Below are 19996 nucleotides of genomic sequence, written 5' to 3' on the forward strand. Positions count from 1 at the left end.
AAAACAACATTAGCAACAGAAAGAAAAATGAACACAGCGAAGACCGTAGCCAGGCAAATCTTTCCTCAGAAAAGCATTTATAAAAGAAAACTCAAAGCACAGGACAGTTATCAACCTATGCAAATTGCTGCTTTCAAACTGTATCATAGAAGCAACCACAACTTACAGACACTGTCTACTTCTTCATGCTTCCGGATGTATTTACTGATTCAGGCCTTCATTTGAGAAATTACGTGCTGAATTAATTGCTATAAATGACTTAACTGACTTTAGCAATGCTGAGTACTGAATGGTAATTCTGAGCAGAATAACACGGCAAGTTTATGTGACCTATAAAATCACCTATCTCACAATTCACACATTCACTAAGCCAGAGTCTCATGACTGGATTGCCCACCCACCAGATTGCCCAGAGACAGCTTAAGTAACTACTTCTGGTCACCAAAACCTCCACTGTAAATAGAGCAGTAATGCACCATCTCCTCAAAAAGTACTTTTCCACATTAGTAGTTATTTTACTGGAAAAATAAGGAAGACCAAAGAACGAGAATCAAGAAAAAAAGAGTTCAGAAGACCTATTTTTTTTCTCTGGATCAGTGAATGCATGAGTTTTGAAAAGTCTAGTTAAAAAGTATGATTAAAAATATCTGACCACCCCTGCTCAATGCTGCTACCCATTTTAAGTGTCATTACCAATGATAATGGTAATGTAAATTAATCTGAAGGTAACGTTTATTAGTAGAATGAAGGTAACTGCAGTACTGCACATGAGACACAATAAACACTTGGGAGAGAGAGGAAGGGCTGATCTTACAGGAAATGGATAACAAAATTGGAAAAATCTGATGGGTGAAGACAGACAATGAAACAAAACCAAAAAAGCTCCACTGAAAGACAGGAAAGTGTGGATTTGTGAGTTGGGGAGGAATAACAAGGAAGGATTTAAAGAAAGATATCTTCAGCTCTTGTATCATATTAAAGATGGAAACATCCAGAAGGATATAAAAATTGCCTTAAGGTCCTAAAACTCTCAATTGAAATGGAAAGTGGCTGACTGGCAGATCTAATTATATGATCAGAAAGGAAAAAAAAAAAAGGGGGGGGGCAAAACCAGAGGAAAACCCAAGAAATTCAGGAAAAGATCTGTGAAAACCACAATTAAAAAAGGAAAGAGCAAAGATCTTCTAAAGAGCTGGAGGAAGTCCAAACAATTCCACAAGTAAAATAGTGCTGGAACCTTGGAAAAAGCAGAATCAGGGGCATTAAAAGAGACACAAGGCAACAGAACCATTAGACCTGAGAGCAACAGATAGCCTAGATACCCAAGTAAGTCAGGTGCAAACAGATGTTCTCAAATTATTAATATAAGCTTAAGTAACTGGAAATTTTATTTATTACTATTTAATGTTTAGCAATATGAACTAATTGTTTACCCTTTTTTTCCTCTGAATGCTGAGAACTGGAGTAGGAAGTAGGGAAAGCATAATTCCTCGTGCCATAATACCTTAGGAACTAAATAAAAAAGACAGCAAGAGTAGAAGAGAACACACTACAGTAATGCTGGATTTATGAAAGATTTCATAAATCATTAGCAGGCATCGCAAACATGTTTGCAGAAATGCATAGTGCGTTACAGAAAATAATCTGGTGAAATATTATCTACAATCATGAACCTAAGAAAAAACTCTTTGTATTTTACACACACATACTCACAACTACATGATTTGTAAATATATCCTAAATTAGAAAAAAACCAAAACAAACCCACAGATAAAGACTGCCTGTTTTGTCACTGATTTCCACGTTCAAAGGACAACTGCTTTTCTTCCCAAACCAGTTTCAAAAAGGGGCATGGTTGTGATTCTTTTCTTTCTATCCTACCTGTGGCCTGTTCCATTATGCAGGATCTTTGAATCCTTCAAGTAATAACATTTTTACCATTTCAATTTTTTTCCCTGTTATATTGTGGAGGAAGATGAAGTACAACAAATCACAGGAAATGAACAGACCTCTCCCACTTTCCAATTTATCCATGCATACTGCAAATCTATGGAGGGTGTTGTGGTTTAAGCCCAGCTGGTAACTCAGCACCATGCGGCTGCTCACTCACCTCTTCCCTTTCCCCCTCCATGGGGATGGGGAGGAGCATCGAAAAAATGTAAACCCTACGGGCTGAGGTAAGAACAGTCCGGTAACTTAAGTATAATATAAAACTACTACTAATAATACTAATGATAACGGAAGTAACAAGGCAAGAGAATATAAAACTAAAAAGGAAAGAAAAAAAAACAATAAACAGCAGTGATGCACAATACAGTGCTCAGCATCCACCAACCAATACCCAGCCTGACCCAAGCAGTGATCAGTCCCTTCCAGGTAAGTTTATATACTGGGCATGACGTGCTAGTTTTGCTAGTTTGTGTCAGGGGTCCTGTGTCTGCTTCCTCATGGATTCTTGTGCCCCTTTTCACGGCAAAGCATGAGAGACTGAAAAGTCCTTAATTAGGTAAGTGCTACTGAGCAACTAAAACATCAGTGTGTTATCAGCATTGTTTTCAGACTAAAGCCAAAACACAGCAATTCACCAGCTACTAAGAAGAAAAATAACTCTATCTCAGCCAAAACCAGGACAGAAGGGAAGATGGAAAATGAAATAACCAATGCAACAATTCAAGCAGCTCTGACTGGTGAGGGCCCTTCCCAGCCTAAAGAACCCTTAACCTTTGAATCAGGCCCAGTGGTCATTATTTTCACCCAGAATGTCTTAAACTGTTAGCACCAGAGCTAACAAGGTCTGATTTTTCAGTTTGTCTGTTGTGGTTGACGGGAGTACGGTAAAGAAGTCTTTCCTGGTATTTATCAGGGCCACCTCCTCAATGAATTCTCTGGAGCTGAATGAGGTTAGACATCTCCTCTGCATTTCTTACATTCAAGAAGCATGTAAGAACTTAACCGTGACTAGGAGTGCAGATCTGAAAATCAATCTGCAGTTCAAACAATTATTTTGAGGAACAGAGAAAGGGTACAACACACAGACACAGCAAGCCATGGGAGAACAGGTATGCTACTAGGGTTTATATATATGGCTTTCTTAATTAGGACGAGAGGTTACGGTGATACAAGTATCTTACTAAGCAAAGATTCCTCTGCTTCTGACACCTTTCAGACAGAAGTCCCTCTGTGCAGAAAGATAATCTGGGTGCTGCACTCTGTAAACGATGCAAAGCAACGAAAACCAAAGACATGGCATGACGTGACATGGGGGGTGAAGGGTGGATTCCCTAGAAGCTCTGAGAACAACTGAAGTAGAAGAGAACAGAAGCAAACACAAGTCAGGGCAGTAAGCCTATCTCAGGCTTCTTCTCATTTAATTTCAGATTAATCACTAGGTATTTGCATACAAGCTTGGAAGTAAAAGCAAAGCTCTAGTTCGTTACCAGCTAAGTGGAGATACCACTGCATAAGCAAGGAGGCAGAGAATGGAAATAGATTTTGGCTGCTACCTCAGGTTTCTGGTGTGCACCAAGAGACAAGGAGACAGAACAGTTCAAGAATCACTTTGAACTGCAAGCTCATAATAATCTCTAAAGGCCTATAACATATCAGCCTTCTCTAGCAATCTGGAACAATACCTTCTGATCCCAACACACAGGGTGCCAAAACAAGAACAATGAGCAGCTTGTGCCAGCTTCGTGCTACCCAAGAACAGTGTGGGCTCAAGGATGCTTGCAAGGCAAACGATCCGCCTGCTGCTGTGGTTTGGGTAGGTTTCAACTCCTTGCAAGAACAAGGTATTTTGGGAGAGTCCTTATACTAAAATAAAGTTTCTCAGAGCGGGGACAATCTGGGCAGCTGGAGGGATCACAAATTAAAATGGCACTTCTATACTCTTCTGCAGATTATGTTTTCATGAAGGTCTTAAATTGAAGATAGCTAAAATATTAAGCCTGGTTTTGTTCTGGTCAGTTTGGTGAATTCAGATGAGTTTGGAGCAGACACAGAATGATTCTCACAATTAAAAGCATCTGATTAACTGAACAAGTTGACATATGACTGAGAACAGATTTAACAGACTTTCAGAGCTGCAACCATTTTTTCACTTCATACTTAGTTCTTCAGAACAGTCTCAGGGAAGCCTGAATGCTGCCCACACCCACTGCTTCTCATGCCAGCAGGCTGCTTGGGACTAATCATCTGGTAACTTTCCTGAGCAGTAATTAAAACCGTGCAACTTCACTTTGCAGTCATGATGGAGTTTATGCTGTACCAGTGCTGCTCATCTGACTCCCCTGGTGGATGCAAGAGATTTTGTGTAAGGACACATTACTTTTTCTACTACTATTTAAGCCTGTTTCTACCAATAACAGTTGTAAACAGTGTTGAGTTGATTACAACCTTATTTTCATGTAATAATAATCCCATTATCTAGTACAGAAGTTTCCTAGCATCTGATCTGTATTACTAGATTCAGGATTATGGTCAGCTATGTGTAAGGAGTTTCCAAGGCACCCACTGGCCCAGACTTTTTGATTTTTAATACGGCAATATCATACAGAGGTAAAATAAACCTCTGTGTTATGAAATTAACTGCTACATGGCAGGCATCCTACAGAAATAAGAGATTACCTCATTTACTAATGACCCATGAGAAACAAACTCCATATGTATGTTGTTTCCTAGCTACTACTCTACAAAGCATCTCACTCTGTTAACTGTACAGTAAATACCTAATTTAATTACATCTCCAACAAGTCTGAGAAAAATGTATTGAAAGCACTCTACTTGATTACAGACATTGGTCTAAAGTAACAGACCTATTGATCTGGTCAACTTCAAGCTTATTCACTTCACCCAATTTAATTTGAGAAGAACAGTAACTAAATTTTACTTTGAACTCCTTCCCACTCTCCAGGGAAATAACCTGAAGTGACTCTGAGTTCAGGTGGCGTACAGAAAATATTTAATAGGTCAAATAAACATTTATTTTGTTGCAACTATGGACACAGAGTTACACTAAAAATGCAAATATGGTTTCCGGTGAAATAATTACATAGTGTTGCTAGCAGAGTCATATGCCATGAACAAACTTCTCTGGTGGGGACAATAAACTGGTTGTTCTGCAAGTTCAGGATGATTTTAAAATCCATATTTCAATAAAATCCTCTACGGGTGCAAACTAAATGAAAACTATTATGGGGGGAAAAAAACCCTAACCAACCAACCGAAAAACCACCTGCCAGCTGTGCCTGAATATAGACGCTGCTTGATTTTGCTATGCTCTATGCCAGTCCAACATTAACCCTTTGTTTACTGGGCAAGACATCCGTCCAATCTGTCCAACAAGAATTCCCTTAATTAAAGAAGAATGAACATTCGGGGCAATCCCAGGCACTGCTACAGGTTGGGCGGAGAAGAGATTCAGAGCAGCCCTGCAGAGAAGGACTTAGGGGTGTTGGTTGATGAGAAGCTTAACATGAGCCGGCTTCAGTGTGCGCTTGCAGCCCAGAAAGCCAACCGTATCCTGGGCTGCATCAAAAGAAGCGTGACCAGCAGGTCAAAGTAGGTGATCCTGCCCCTCTACTCTGCTCTTGTGAGACCCCACTTGGAGCACTGTGTACAGTTCTGGTGTCCTCAACATAAGAAGGACATGGAGCTGTTGGAGCGAGTCCAGAGAAGCGCCACAAGGATGATAAGGGTGCTGGAGCACCTCCCGTATGAAGACAGGCTGAGAAAGTTTGGGCTGTTCAGCTTGGAGAAGAGAAGGCTGCGTGGAGACCTCATAGCAGCCTTCCAGTATCTGAAGGGGGTCTACAAGGATGCTGGGGAGGGACTCTTCCTTAGGGACTGTAGTGGTAGGACAAGGGGTAATGGGTTCAAACTTAAACGGGGGAAGTTTAGATTAGATATAAGGAAGAAGTTCTTTACAGTGAGGGTGGTGAAGCACTGGAATGGGTTGCCCTGGGAGGTTGTGGATGCTCCATCCCTGGCGGTGTTCAAGGCCAGGTTGGACAGAGCCTTGGACCACGTGGTTTAGGGCAAGGTGTCCCTGCCCATGGCAGGGGGGTTGGAACTAGATGATCTTAGGGTCCTTTCCAACCCTTACTATTCTATGATTCTATGATTTAAACTGGCTTGCTGTATACAAAAGACAGCTCACAGTCTCTACAGAGCAATTCAAGACTCTCCAGGGTCAGTGGTCTGAACACTATTTGGGACAGTAATGTCCTGCTGCTGCTACCATCCGATAACCGCTCTAACCACTCAGATGATCAACAAGTTGATGACCTCAATTCTGTTTCCACCAGAGATGCTTACATAACAGAGACGCATTAAAAAGACATGCAGCATCCCCGATAACAGTTCCGATAGACAGACCAGCACCTACTAGATCAGCATGATTTCAGTCTAGGCCCTCCCTATGCTAAGGAAATTGTGAAATATTCAATAATACAGCCAGTACAAGTAGGGGGCCTCCACCAATGCTTGGTTCACCAGGGATTCCCATACAGACTGACCAAGTCAAGCAGTATCCACACGCACAGAACTAAACAGCATCTTCCTCATCATCTAATCCAACCCTCTGCTACTGCTGTCAGCCAGACAAAACATAACAGTTTTGTGCAGAGATACTAAGGCTAACTCTAGAATTAATGCAGCTGTATTAACTGGGCCAATTAAAAGTACACTTTTCTGCTTTCCTTTGGATACAAACCTAATGTAACGATCCTGGGTTTAATGGTTATCCCTGCACAGTATTTCATTTCATTATATAAACTTTATATATAACTCATTATTTATGTTTATATATAAATTATATATTTTTTTATATATATAAATTGTATATTTATATGTAGTTCATTATATATAACTTTAATATTTTAAAGCTCCATTTTCACAGTAATAGCCTTACTCCTTACTGCTTCTTCAGAACCACAGCCCTCTTGTCTGTTAGACACCTCACAGTCTAATTTCTGGCCAAATGTAGCCACAAGTGGTTTATATTAAGCCGTTCTTGCTCCAGTTTTGTCCCTAAGTTTGAGAAGCCATTAGCTTTCATTCTTACTTGCTTTCTCCAGTACTTGTAAAGAGAAATCAAATTCAGATTTTGCTTTGCAGCTTGAAGAGCACAGTCTCTGCAAGTCACTTCTCTAAGTAAGCTGCCCATTCCTCTGACCATCTTCTACATCTTTTTTTGACAATTTAAGCAGAACCTTTTCAAGTGTAAGCAGTAAGAACTACATACAACATTTCAGACCAGATCTCACCACTCTTTATACAGTCTTTCCAATGTCTACTGGAAATAACTTATTTGGTACAACCTAGGATTGAATATGCTACCACGTGTCAACGGCTCAGCCATTGCTGATCCCAGAGGGTACAAACACCAATTGTTTCCCTTTTTCTGTTTTGCCTTTTTTTTTTTTTTTTTAACAGCTCCCGGCTGTCAGCATAAATGCTTGTTACCAATCTTTTTAGTGCTTTAACCTGCATTCTATACTTCACAGAATCATAGAATAGTTCAGGTTGGAAATGACCTTAAGATCATCTAGTTCCAACCCCCCTGCCATGTGCTTCTCACACTTTAAATCTTTTTCTATTAATTCTATCCTCAAGGCTACCTGTTTTTTACTTGTTTTATATCCCAATACTGATCTGTATCATCTGATAGTGTCAATATCTGCATTTATGCAAGCAAATTTCACAATACTTCTATTCTCTGCTCACTTACCCCCTTCTTCCCGCACCCCCATCCTGCAACCTACAATAATTCACCAGGTGCATAAATGCTGCTTCTGTAGCTCAAGGGGTAGTACTGCCTCTGTTTAAAAAAAAGCATCAGTATAAAACCAGTCCAGAAACGTCAGGACTGAAGACGTCTTACACTTATGGTATATCATAAAAATAAATTTTACAAAGGAAAAGTTTAAGTGGTCTTGTTTTATATGACTGCAGATGACTATTCTTTCCTCATCACACGTCTCTTTTTTTAGTGTTAAAGAGAGGCTAGACAGTTTTTCAAAGATAATTTGTGACTCAGTATCTGAAGATTGTAAGTCTTGCACAACAAGCCTCATGCTAAAAGGATACAGTCACTAGGGAACTACATTGTTTTAGAAACAGTAATTGCCTAAAAGGCTGATCTGCTGCCAGTAGGTAAAGAGCAACACTTACACTAATTTTACCAAAATACAGTGGTCTAAAGTGTCACTCAGATTTAACACATAAACTTGAAACTGCCTGTTCTAAAACCAAAATTATTTCCTATCTAGCCAAAACTCTGCAGATTTAACAGGTATCAGTTAACAAATTTTAAAAGTAATTGAGACTGAGGTCATGCTCTTTTGGAACTTCCATCCTTTGTGTATCATTTTCCAGGTTATTTTACTCTGGACTCCACACAAAGCACAAGGGCTTTATCTGACCTTGCAGCACCACAGAATGCAGACAGGGAAGCAGGACATGGCTGAGACTATTCATTGTTCAGTTCTGAGAATTATTACCCTCTGACAGGACTCCCACACTTTTTCTTTCTCCTAATCACAAATTGAATTCCCATCAAAAACAAAGAAATATGTTTACAGGAAAAAAAAAAAAACCTCACAGGAAAAATCACTAACTGAACATCTGCTTTCTCTATAGCCAAGTTACATACACTTCCTTGGAGATGAGTATCAGGTTTTTTGGTAACACATCATTTCTGACATCAGGTTGTTGTACACTTTGGCTGTTCATCACACACTTTTTCAATTATGTTCAGGTTTGTTCTAGTTCTTTAATTTGTATGGCTCAGCTTTAAAACCAAAAAGCCCTACAGTCCGTGCAGGAAGCAAGATTAAAGAGAAGCTTGTTCTGGTGACAAAATTATACAGGTTAGGAAGAACAAGAAGCATAATCTATGCAGCAGCCTTACCCTTCTACGCAGTCTGTCCCTTTCTTCACGAATAGCATTCATGGTGGCCTTGGTCCTGTTCAGCTCCTCCTCTTTGCTACACAGCATGGCTGTGAGGCTCTCATTCTCTTCCCGCAGGCCAGCTAGCTCCTTTTCCCATTGAGATCTCTCTTCAGACAGATTTGGATAAAGGTCACGTCCCAGTACACCCTCAATCTCTTCCACAGTCTGCAAAAATACAGCCATCAAAAACCAGAAAGCAGCATAGAAAAATGACTGAACAAGACCAATGGTAAAAACGACATGTGTAACAGGCAACTACATATACACTTATATGTACATACCCAGCCCCACAACACCATTAGTTTGCTTCTTTTGTTTCATAAGTAATACAAAAAAAAGTTGTTGCTTGATAGTTTGACCATTTAATCAAAACATTTCATACTGACCAGCATACATTTTATGTGCAAGTAAAACATGTCACCCAAGAGTGACAGCCATCACAGTAGTTTTATCTCAGAACACTTTAAAACAAATTAATGACACCTTGTCATGGGTGAGCACTGTGCTTGTTGTTTCCTGCCTGAATAATAGGCAGAAAGTAGCAGCCTGTGAATGTGCATAGCATGGAGCCTTTCTTAGTTCTAAACCAACTCCACAAATGAGCAGGACAGAAAAAAAGAGGCTGCTTCTTTCCCATGTTGCTAAGCACGTTTTTTCCTAAAGGTGACAGAGAGATAAAAGAAAGAAAACTGGCCTCAGTTAGGCTTATGACATAGAGAAGATGTTACAGCCCTTCTAGTGCCTAAAAAAGGCCAGGTTTCTCTGGGACAGATAATGCCATTCAGCATTTCCTGCTCTATCCCCTTGCTCAGAACTATGCCTTATAGCAACCATTCAGCACAAAGGATATTTAGCAACTTCCACTAGGTGAAACTAAACTAGACACACACACCCCTGTCAACAAGGGAATACTGACAAGCCTAAAGTTACCGTCAAACTGGTCATTCAAGATATTGAAACACAGCATAACAGTCAATGTGTCAGGTAACTACATGCAGTTCTGATCCTACTACACAGTGTATGCTGTGCCCATGTTAAATTTTTTCCCTTCTGGAAGACCTTCATAACAAGCAAAAATCCTCTAAATATTGCTTATAGCTTTGAATCTCTCCAAAAGCTGTCTGCATTAAAATGGTAGGAAGAAACATGGAAATGAAATGAATATATGATGTAGCTAGCAATCTACAAAGTTTCATTTCATTGAATAATCCAAGAACAAGCTATAGCTAAAGCCTATACTTTTAAGTTTAATATGAAAAATAAATAACTCATGTACCAAGGTTAAAAAATAGTCTACTTAGTTGTAGAGGACATTCTAAAGGACTTAATTTTTATATGTAAAAAAAATTACTAATTGAAGTTTATGTCCTTAATTTTGGAGGGACTAAAAGAACCAGCTAGAGTACAGCTGAAAATGACAGACCAAGCTGAAAATACAACTCTGTTTTTTTCTGCAAGAAATCTTCCAAGTGTTTTCAGCACTGACACTGACATATCAGTGACTTTTTATTATTTGTCCATTATAATGAAAACTTGGTTATTTATTGTTATCAATACCAATACATTAATCTTAAAAAACAGATTTTGGCTACAGCAAGACTTCTTAGTGAGGAAGAAAAGACATTCATACAAAAGGAAAAAACTATTTTTAACAGCTAGTTCAAGATGCCTCTATGGAAGGAGCAGGGACAAAACTTTCGTAATCAGGCTCAGTTTATCCTTTTAAATCATATTTCAAGTCTCTCTTCAATAAAACTGCAATATGTTTAGAGTCATAAATATAAATCTCCATTGACAGAGTACTGATGCTATAATTCCGCTTACGTATTTAGCAGTAAGCTTAAACTTCTTTTCTAAAAGAGCAATGCCTTATGTCAGTTTCACTTGGACCTATAGGTCTGAAACTATGACAAGGTAAGTTATTTCAATACCACATGAAGATGAATTTAAGTTCTGAGTAAGCACAGAGTAGTTAATCTTAGAGTCTGAAGAGAACCTCTGTAACAGCAGGAGCATTCTTTCTTGATGATGCCAGCAGTGCCTCTTCGTTACTGCGTTCTCCTCTCCCATCTTCACTCAAAACTCTCCTCTTTCTTCCCTGCTGTTTCCTCACCCCTCTAATGCCAAGTTCTGCTGCTGTCTCCTTCCGCCTTATTCCCCATGCTCCTAGTGTTGCTATTTTTGCAACCCCTCTCTTTCCCAAAGACTCTTCTCCTCCTCAGAGCACTACTGGGGATGATAAGCCTGGAGCAACACTGAGAGACTGTAATAAGGTAGCAGTAGCAGGGGCTCAGCACCACAGAGCTATCTTCAGACAGGCTGCTTCTGTTTCTCCAGACTCCACTGCTACCATCTGCCCACACAAGTACAAAGTTCAGGCAGTGACAGCATCAACATGCATGTGACAGTCATACTAAGGGCTGCGCTGTAGTCCTTAACAAAGCTGAGAGACCTTGCTGCATGTGGCTATGCTCCTTCATTTTGACATGACCAACAGCCTTTTGCTCATTAAAATATCACCACAATTCTCTCATTTGACAACCAACATGCTACCATCCTCGATGGTAAATAAAACATCAATACTCTACATGGATATACCTATGCAAACTACCAGGGTGTTTATTTTTCTCCCAAGCAGTATTACAGAGCAGTTTTATCCACCATGCTGCTGCACAGCAGATAAATTCAGGTATAATTTCATGGATTACAGGATCAAGTTGCAATGTAATGTAATAAAAGCCTTAGTCCACCAGAGAAGAAGAAAAACAACAGCCAAAGCAAAAGACAGTCAGAATATTTCAGATTTCCTTTCATGATTCCACCATTCTTAAAAGTCTCCAAGTTCTCTGTCTGGGAAAGCAGGAAAGGAGCCATGGGTGGAACTGTGGAGAGGGGCTTTACATGTAGGTTTTGCTATATTAAACATATTGATGACACATCTCTCTAGCATATAATGGGAGCATGTCAGAGAGATTGCTATCTTCCTGAAAGGTTAATAATCCTAGCATGCTATCACTTGTCAAACACGAATAATCCCAGGCTCTACAGCACAGGCTGTGAGGAAAAACTTTCCCCAAAAATGGCTATCCATGTAGAGATCACATAAAAATAAAACGCCTGCATTTTGGACCAGGAAGAAGTTGCTGACAGCTACTTATAACAGTTTGACTGTAGTTAATTTGAAGCAACAGTAAATAATGGGGTTAAAATAAATATCTTGAGAATCAAGCTTATGGCAGCTACTTTGACATTTTGTTGAAGCTACCTTCTGTGGAAGTTTTCATTTCATCTCATTTCAGAGACCTCTGTGGACCCTACACAGACCAACCTCTACCCGTTTTCCAGGATCTACAATCTCTCTTGGTGAACATTGACCTCTGAGAATATTTACCCTTAAAACACCATATAATACTGAGTAACATTAAAAGTATTGATTCTAATCCTTCAAGACACTCAAACAAACTCCTTTAAGACTGTTCCCAAGAAACCCAGAAGTCAGTCTGTCTGTCGCTTTCAAATATACCCACATTCTTCAAACTACCATGGAACATTTATTTCTTTATAGACCCTTATATTCCTCAGGCACCACCAGGAACAGAGGGGACCTTTCCCAGTAGTATACAAAAGTGTCTAAGCCATCTAGATTGATCACAGACCTCCCCACTTTAAGAGCAAACTTGTCATTGTATCTGTTTTTATATGAATGAACCACTGACACTAAAAACTTGTTCATCTCATTCCCTGTATGTAGTAAGATACTTTTCAGTTCTTTCAGTTTCAGGTTCTGAATTGCAATCCCTTCATTATATGTGCTATCGGGCATCCCTCTTCTTGTTCTGTTACATGTACAATAAAACCAAGACATAAAATCAGTTGAATTACTGTTCCTGTGCGTGGGCTGTCTCATTAGAATTAATATACCAGGCATGTTTTGTGTTAAACACTAGCTTCATATTTTAAGACAGTCAAGTAACAACTTACGGACAGTTTACATCATTTTATTTTCAAATTTCAGCGAGTATTACATATTGTGCTTTCAGTTACCTGTCAGCGAGTAGCTGTGTGACCTGTGACCTTGGGCAAGTCGCAACTTATTTGCTAGATAACCTTCAGAAAATAAATTAAATGCTGAGTGTCCCTGTTTCTCTGAAATGAGCGTAAGACAAATAGATTTCTGATTTGATATTGAAATTCTATTAGTAGCTCCTCTGGTCCTTGGAGAATTCAGTGTAAAACAGGTGCACTACTGCTTACCCAACACACACAGTGAGCTGGAGTTGATTTCTGCGAAGTACTTTGACACCTTTGGAAGTAAAGTGCTATTACAACAGAATGTGACAGGGTGTCTCAGGCAAAGCACATGCTGCATTTAGAGCCTAATGTTACTGTTACCTTAATGGCTAAATCACAATGTTCGCTGGCGGTAGTGAGTTGTTCAATATGCCTATCCATTTCTGCTACCGATAAACTGCAGCTGCTTTTCTTTCTCCCGCAGACAACATTTTCCAGACCTGTCAGCACTCTTTGCAGTTCTGAATTCAAGTCACTACAGTTATCTGAAAGACAGCAAAACAAAACAAAAATTATCTCAATAATTAGTGACTCAATGAAAAAACAAACTTCAACCCAGGAAGTGCCTGTTGCAGAACCACTGCACTGATATTGTTCAAGTCTTTGCAATATGCCCATTTTTCCTCACAAAGTGATAGGCTTAAACTACATTAACTGAAATAATGAGTTACCTCCCATTTGACAAAAACCCCTCCTCTACTTATCTGAAGTGTTCATTCTTTATTCAAAGACCTCTTCTTTACTAAAGGACATCACTTTAAGACACCACATGCTCACATAACACGGAATTTCTTTTTTGTTTTTCTTTTTGCCCAGAAATAGCCTTTTCAGGGCCTATTACTCTGATTTTATTACCCCTACAGGTTTTTCTCTGTAAATACAATATTTTTCTTCCTGCCTGGTACATTCACTGACACTATGACTTGACAGTTTTCAGAGGAATTTTTGTGGTTGTACCTAGGCATTGCCTGATTTTAAAAAATCCTGGTGTTCAGAGAAATGATCCCTATCTATATGTTTCATTTTTACAGCTATTTCTTCTTCAAATGCAACTGTAGAATATTCAGGGACCATAACAGCACACCTTGTTATTTGTTATGTTCCATAATACTACAACCACATTAGCAGCATGAACAACACTATTTTGATTATAAAATGTGGCAGTCACTCCCTTTTCTGTCTTTAGGCAAAGCTCTTCTAGTGCCTTGTGCATTGCCACAGCATCCTCCCTTTCTCTGAAAAGCAGTGATTCTCAGGTACCTTGCTAGCTCACTTCAAAAAATATTTTCATTTTTCTTAGACTTACACCTGGTAACAGATAGTGGCAGTTCCTAAGGCAGGCACATGGCTGTCTCTTGTGCTGTGCTGTGCTGTGCAATTCACCCTTGTGCTGTCTCTTGGCTGTGCTGGTTAGTATTTCTGGCATACTAGCTCAGAGTTTGCAGTAACTACCAATTGCACAGCATGCAACTGGTACACTGTAAGATAGGAGTGCACCAGCAATTCCTATACATTACTAAAAACAACGGCAGGCATCCTTGCTGGAGCATGTTACTTCTATACAACTGCTGCAAGCATTTTACCTCATAGCTGTGGCTCTTGCAGGAAACTAAGTGTGGCATCGAACTGTGTCTGAAATTTAAGAGACATGAGACACAAGATTATCGTAGACTGCCTTGAAACCCCTCTGTGCAAGAGAAGACTGAAAGCAGTTGGATGAAGGGATGAGATGATCAGAAAGTAAAAAAAATCCTGTAAATGTGCTGCCACAAAATGACACCTCCACAGCCTAATGCAGAAACATGAAACTCTCACTGACCAAAAAGAACAGTTTGGAATGATGCCACAGTATTGTGTGAAAAATGTGAATGGGCAGTATATGCAAAACTTTACTCTTGGAAATCATATTCACTAGTTCCTGACTAGCACCCTGTTGTAATAACTCCCTGACTAGCATCTGTTGTAATAATTCCAAAAATCTCTCTACAGGAACACTCACTTAGGAGCAGTATATATTGTGCAGGATGTTTAATTGTAAAAAACTCTATTTTGTTTTAATTTATTTGTTTCCATAGCATCTCCTGTAACAGACATTTTGTCTATTTAAAGAAATTTCATAAGACCTTGTACACTGAGTTCTGTTCCTACAATAACACTGTCCCCAGAAATTAAGGGTTTATAGAATCCTAGTATCATAGAATCATAGAATGGTTTGGGTTGGAAGGGACCTTAAAGTTCATCCAGTTCCAGCCTCTTGCAACAGGTAGGAACACCTTCCACTAGACCGACCAGGTTGCTCCAAACCCCATCCAAGCCCGGCCTTGAGCACTTCCAGGGATAGGGCAGCCACAGCTTCTCTGAGCAACCTGTGCCAGCACCTCACCACCCTCACAGGGAAGATTTTTCTCCTAATATCTAATTGAAATGTCCTCTCTTTAAACTGAAAGCCATTCCACCTTGTCCCTACATGCCCCTGTAAGAACTCCTCTCCAGATTACTTGTAGGCCCCCATATAGGCATTGGACAACATCCCTGTTTCTGCCAGAAAACCAGTACAAACCAATCACAAGCTCTGCAAGACACACTGGAGAGCGTTCACGCTTTTAGCTTTTGGTGTTTTACTGCCTGTAGTGATAGAGCAGCATATCCACATGCATTAGTGTATCATGATACATTATTTATTAAGTCACTGATGCTCACTACATTAGGGCAGTAAGCAAGGTCATGCACATGGTTATTAGGTCATGATTTTTTATCCTTATATACCTGTATCTAGAAAAATAAAAAAATACATAAACACTTGTCTATATATACAAATGTGTGCGTACTCACACAATAGGATTTGTTTTCACAGGAATACAGAAACAAATCCCCAAAAGGACAGAATGTATGTATCGAAGGAAAACATGGAAAAAATGGAAGAATCCCTTCAGTTAACACTCTTATCTTCTCCATTGCTGTATTTCATTTTATTGCCATGTTTCCCACTGTTAGCAGAAACTTAGATGCATAACTTGTTGTTACTGTGCACAAACCCTGCCTCAGCTCCACCTCATGAAGAATAAAATTGAAGCCCTAACCCCAAAATAAATGCTGAAAAGTAAATCTGTTAGAATTTTTTTAATTAAAAAAAAAAAGTGAAAGAAAATTAAAGTCCTAGTGTTAGAATCTATTCAAGTAGAAAATAATATGTATCAACTTTTGAAAGTAAAAACTTTAATTTTTGACAAATACTGAAACCTGTATTAAAATATCTTGATTCCATACAATATTTTATGAAGTACACTTTGAATGAGAGATGTACACATCTATGGGGATATGACATTGTTGGAATCACAGAAACATAGTGGGATGGCTCCTGTGACTGGAGTGTTGGAATGGAAGGTTACAGGCTCTTTAGGAAAGACAGGACAGCCAGACATGGAAGGGGTGGAGCTATTTACATCAGTGAGAGGCTGGAGAGTATGAAGCTCTGCCCAGGGACGGGTGATGAGTCAACAGAGAGTTTGTGGGTCAGGGTCAAAGGGAGAACTGTGATGGGGGACATTGCTGTGGGGATCTGTTACAGGCCACCTGATCAGGAGGACTCTGTGGATGAAGCGCTCTGTAGGCAGATATTCTCATGCGCACAGGCCCTTGTCCTCATGGGGGACTTCAACCATCCTGACATCTGTTGGAGGGACGGTACGGCCCGGCACAAGCAATCCAGGAGGTTCCTTGATTGTGTGGAAGACAACTTCCTCTTGCAAGTAATAGAGGAGCCAACGAGGAGAGGTGCCATGCTTGACCTCGTGCTCCCCAACAGGGAGGGACTGGTTGGAAATGTAACGCTCCAGGGCGGCCTTGGCTGTAGCGATAGTGAGATGGTTGAATTTGAGATCCTCAGGGCAGTGACAAGAGCATGCAGCGAGCTCACTGCCCTGGACTTCAAGAGAGCAGACTTTGGCCTCTTCAGGAACCTGCTCAGTAAGGTTCCATGGGATAAAGCCCTGGAAGGCAGGGGGGCCAAGACTGGTGGTTGATATTCAAGGATCACCTGCTACAAGCTCAGGAGTGTTGCCTCTCGGCGAGAAGGAAATGGGGCAGAAAGGCCAGGAGACCTCCATGGACGGGTAAGGAACTGCTGAGGAAATTCAGAAGGAAAAAAGAAGCTTGTAAAAGGTGGAAGCGAGGACAGGCAGCCTGGGAAGAATACACGGATATTGTCCAGGAAGCTAGAGATCATGTCAGCAAAGCTAAGGCCCAGTTAGAATGAAATCTGGCAAGTGATGTGAAAGATAACAGGAAAGGCTTCTGTATGTATGTTGCAAACAAAAGAGAGACTAGGGATAATGTGGGCTCTCTCTAGAAGCTATCGGGAGAACTGGCCACCATGGATTTGGAGAAGGCTGAGGTTCTTAATGACTTCTTTGCCTCAGTCTTCGCTGGCAAGTGCTCTGACCACGTCACCCAAGTCTTGGAAGGCAGATGCAGGGACTGTGAGAATGAAGACCTTAGGCCCGCTGTAGGAGAGGATCAGGTTCGAGATCATCTTTGCAACCTGACTGTGCACGAGTCCAGGGGACCTGATGAAATCCATCCGCGGGTCCTGAAGGAGCTGGAGAATGAAGTTGCTAAACCACCGTCCATCGTATTTGAAAAATCATGGCAGTCAGGTGAAGGTCCTGATGACTGGAAGAAGGGTAATACAACCCCCATTTTCGAGAAGGGGAAGGTGGAAGACCTGGGGAACTACAGACCAGTCAGTCTCACCTCTGTGCCTGGCAAATTCTTGGAGCAGATTCTCCTGGAAAGCATGCTGAGGCACATGAAGAACAATGAGGTGGTTGGTGACAGCCAATGTGGCTTCACTAAGGGGAAATCCTGCCTGACCAATTTGGTGGCCTTCTATGATGGGGCCACGGAACTGATGGACAGCGGCAGAGCAGCTGACATCATCTACCTGGACTTGTGCAAAGCGTTCGACACGGTCCTGCACAACATCCTTGTCTCTAAATTGGAGAGACATCAATTTGATAGATGGACCACTCAGTGGATAAAGAACTGGCTCCATGGCCACATGCAAAGAGTTGCGGTAAACGGTTGGATGTCCAGTTGGAAAACAGTAATGAGTGGTGTGTCCCTCAGGGATTGGTGTTGGGACCTGTCTTGTTCAACATCTTTGTCAGTGACATGGACAGTGGGATTGAGTACGCCCTCAGCAAGTTTGCTGACGACACCAAGCTGTGTGGTTCGGTTGATACGCTGGAGGGAAGGGATGTCGTCCAGAGGGACCTGGACACGCTTGTGAGGTGGGCCAATGCCAACCTTATGAAGTTTAACCAAGCCAAGTGCAAGGTCCTACACCTGGGTCGGAGCAATCCCAGGCACTGCTACAGGTTGGGCGGAGAAGAGGTTCAAAGCAGCCCTGCAGAGAAGGACTTGGGGGTGTTGGTTGATGAGAAGCTTAACATGAGCCAGATCAGTGTGCGCTTGCAGCCCAGAAAGCCAACCGTATCCTGGGCTGCACCAAAAAAAGTGTGAACAGCAGGTTGAAGGAGGTGATCCTGCCCCTCTACTCTGCTCTCGTGAGACCCCACTTGGAGCACTGTGTGCAGTTCTGGTGTCTTCAACATAAGAAGGACATGGAGCTGTTGCAGCAAGACCAGCGGAGGGCCACGAGGATGATAAAGGGGGCTGGAGCACCTCCCATATGAAGACAGGCTGAGAAAGTTTGGGCTGTTCAGCCTGGAGAAGAGAAGGCTGCCTGGAGACCTCACAGCAGCCTTCCAGTATCTGAAGGGGGCCTATAAGGGTGCTGGAGAAGGACTCTTCCTTAGGGCTATAGCCATAGGAAGAGGAGTAATGGATTCAAACTTAAACAGGGGAAGTTCAGGTTAGATATAAGGAAGAAGTTCTTTACTGCGAGGGTGGTGAGGCACTGGAACAGGTTGCCCAAAAAAGTAGTGAATGCTCCATCCCTGGCAGTGTTCAAGGCCAGGCTGGACAGAGCCTTGGGTGACATGTCCCAGTGTGAGGCATCCCTGACACATGGCAGGGGGGATGGAAATAGATGATCTTAAGGTCCTTTCCAACCCTAACTATTCTATGAATTCCATATGTCAGACACTTTGCAATCGCATTATTATTAACACTGTTCTATCAATGACTCTAGAAATCAAAGACACGGAAATACAAACATGCTGTGGCAGGCCTTGCCTTTATAAACATACAACTCCAGAGCTGGTGTTTTTCATTTCAATTTAAGAAATTGTACAGAAAACCTCTTTTATACGGTTGCTTAAAATATCAACATGTTTTCTACATTATTAAACTCCACTTGAGGGCAATGAATACTATGCCCACAACTCAGCCTACTCTGGAGTCTACCCTTCTAAAAGGCACTGTACTGGAAAAAGCAGCAGAAAGTTCTCAGTAATGAAGTCCACTGCTCCAAACAAGTGGAAACCGTTTTAATACAGTTTCTTATGTATGGAAGCACATATTGCATGTTGCATTATAACTATCAAAGCGTCATGTGGAGTTAAGAGTTTATTATTTAATCATCACAAGTTCTCCAACAGGGCTTAAGAGTATTATTTCAGTGATTTTCTAGAACACTGCTCATGCACATTATCACCCACAGAAGTTGCCAGGCATTCAGCTAATTTACCTAGGGAAGGAAATGAAGACCAACTACTTGGTTCTAAATATAAATTAAAAGTAATAGTATTCTGAATAGAACTCTGGAAATCAGACACAGTGAGGATTACACCAGACTTCTGCTAGTCTACAGCTATGGTGCTCAGCAATTATGCTAAAACACTTAACACATTATCAAACTGAAGGCCTAAGATCTGCTCATGCTTATATTGCAAACTTTATAGAGTAATTATTCCATACTTGGAGGTTCTTCAAATGATCACTAATTATGCTTGGATAACAAAACAGATGATATTCTGAAGGAAAGATGCTTGCCTTCTTAGTTCTTAA

The 19996-nt window shown here is 40.8% G+C and overlaps 1 protein-coding gene across 5 annotated transcripts in view; it reads right to left on the reverse strand.

The window, feature by feature from the left end:
- MCC (MCC regulator of WNT signaling pathway) overlaps nucleotides 1–19996 on the reverse strand; it is a 189589-nt gene that overhangs the window by 35148 nt on the left and 134445 nt on the right. For all 5 annotated transcript variants that reach the window (XM_030469721.1, XM_030469722.2, XM_030469723.1 and 2 more), the window contains 2 exons: nucleotides 13346–13509; nucleotides 8912–9118 (listed from right to left, as the gene is read on the reverse strand). In XM_030469721.1, coding sequence (XP_030325581.1) covers nucleotides 8912–9118; nucleotides 13346–13509 — 371 coding nt within the window. The remainder of the gene's footprint in view (nucleotides 1–8911; nucleotides 9119–13345; nucleotides 13510–19996) is intronic.

The sequence above is a fragment of the Strigops habroptila genome, chromosome Z (genome assembly GCF_004027225.2).
Source record: "Strigops habroptila isolate Jane chromosome Z, bStrHab1.2.pri, whole genome shotgun sequence".
Classification (NCBI taxonomy): domain Eukaryota; kingdom Metazoa; phylum Chordata; class Aves; order Psittaciformes; family Psittacidae; genus Strigops; species Strigops habroptila.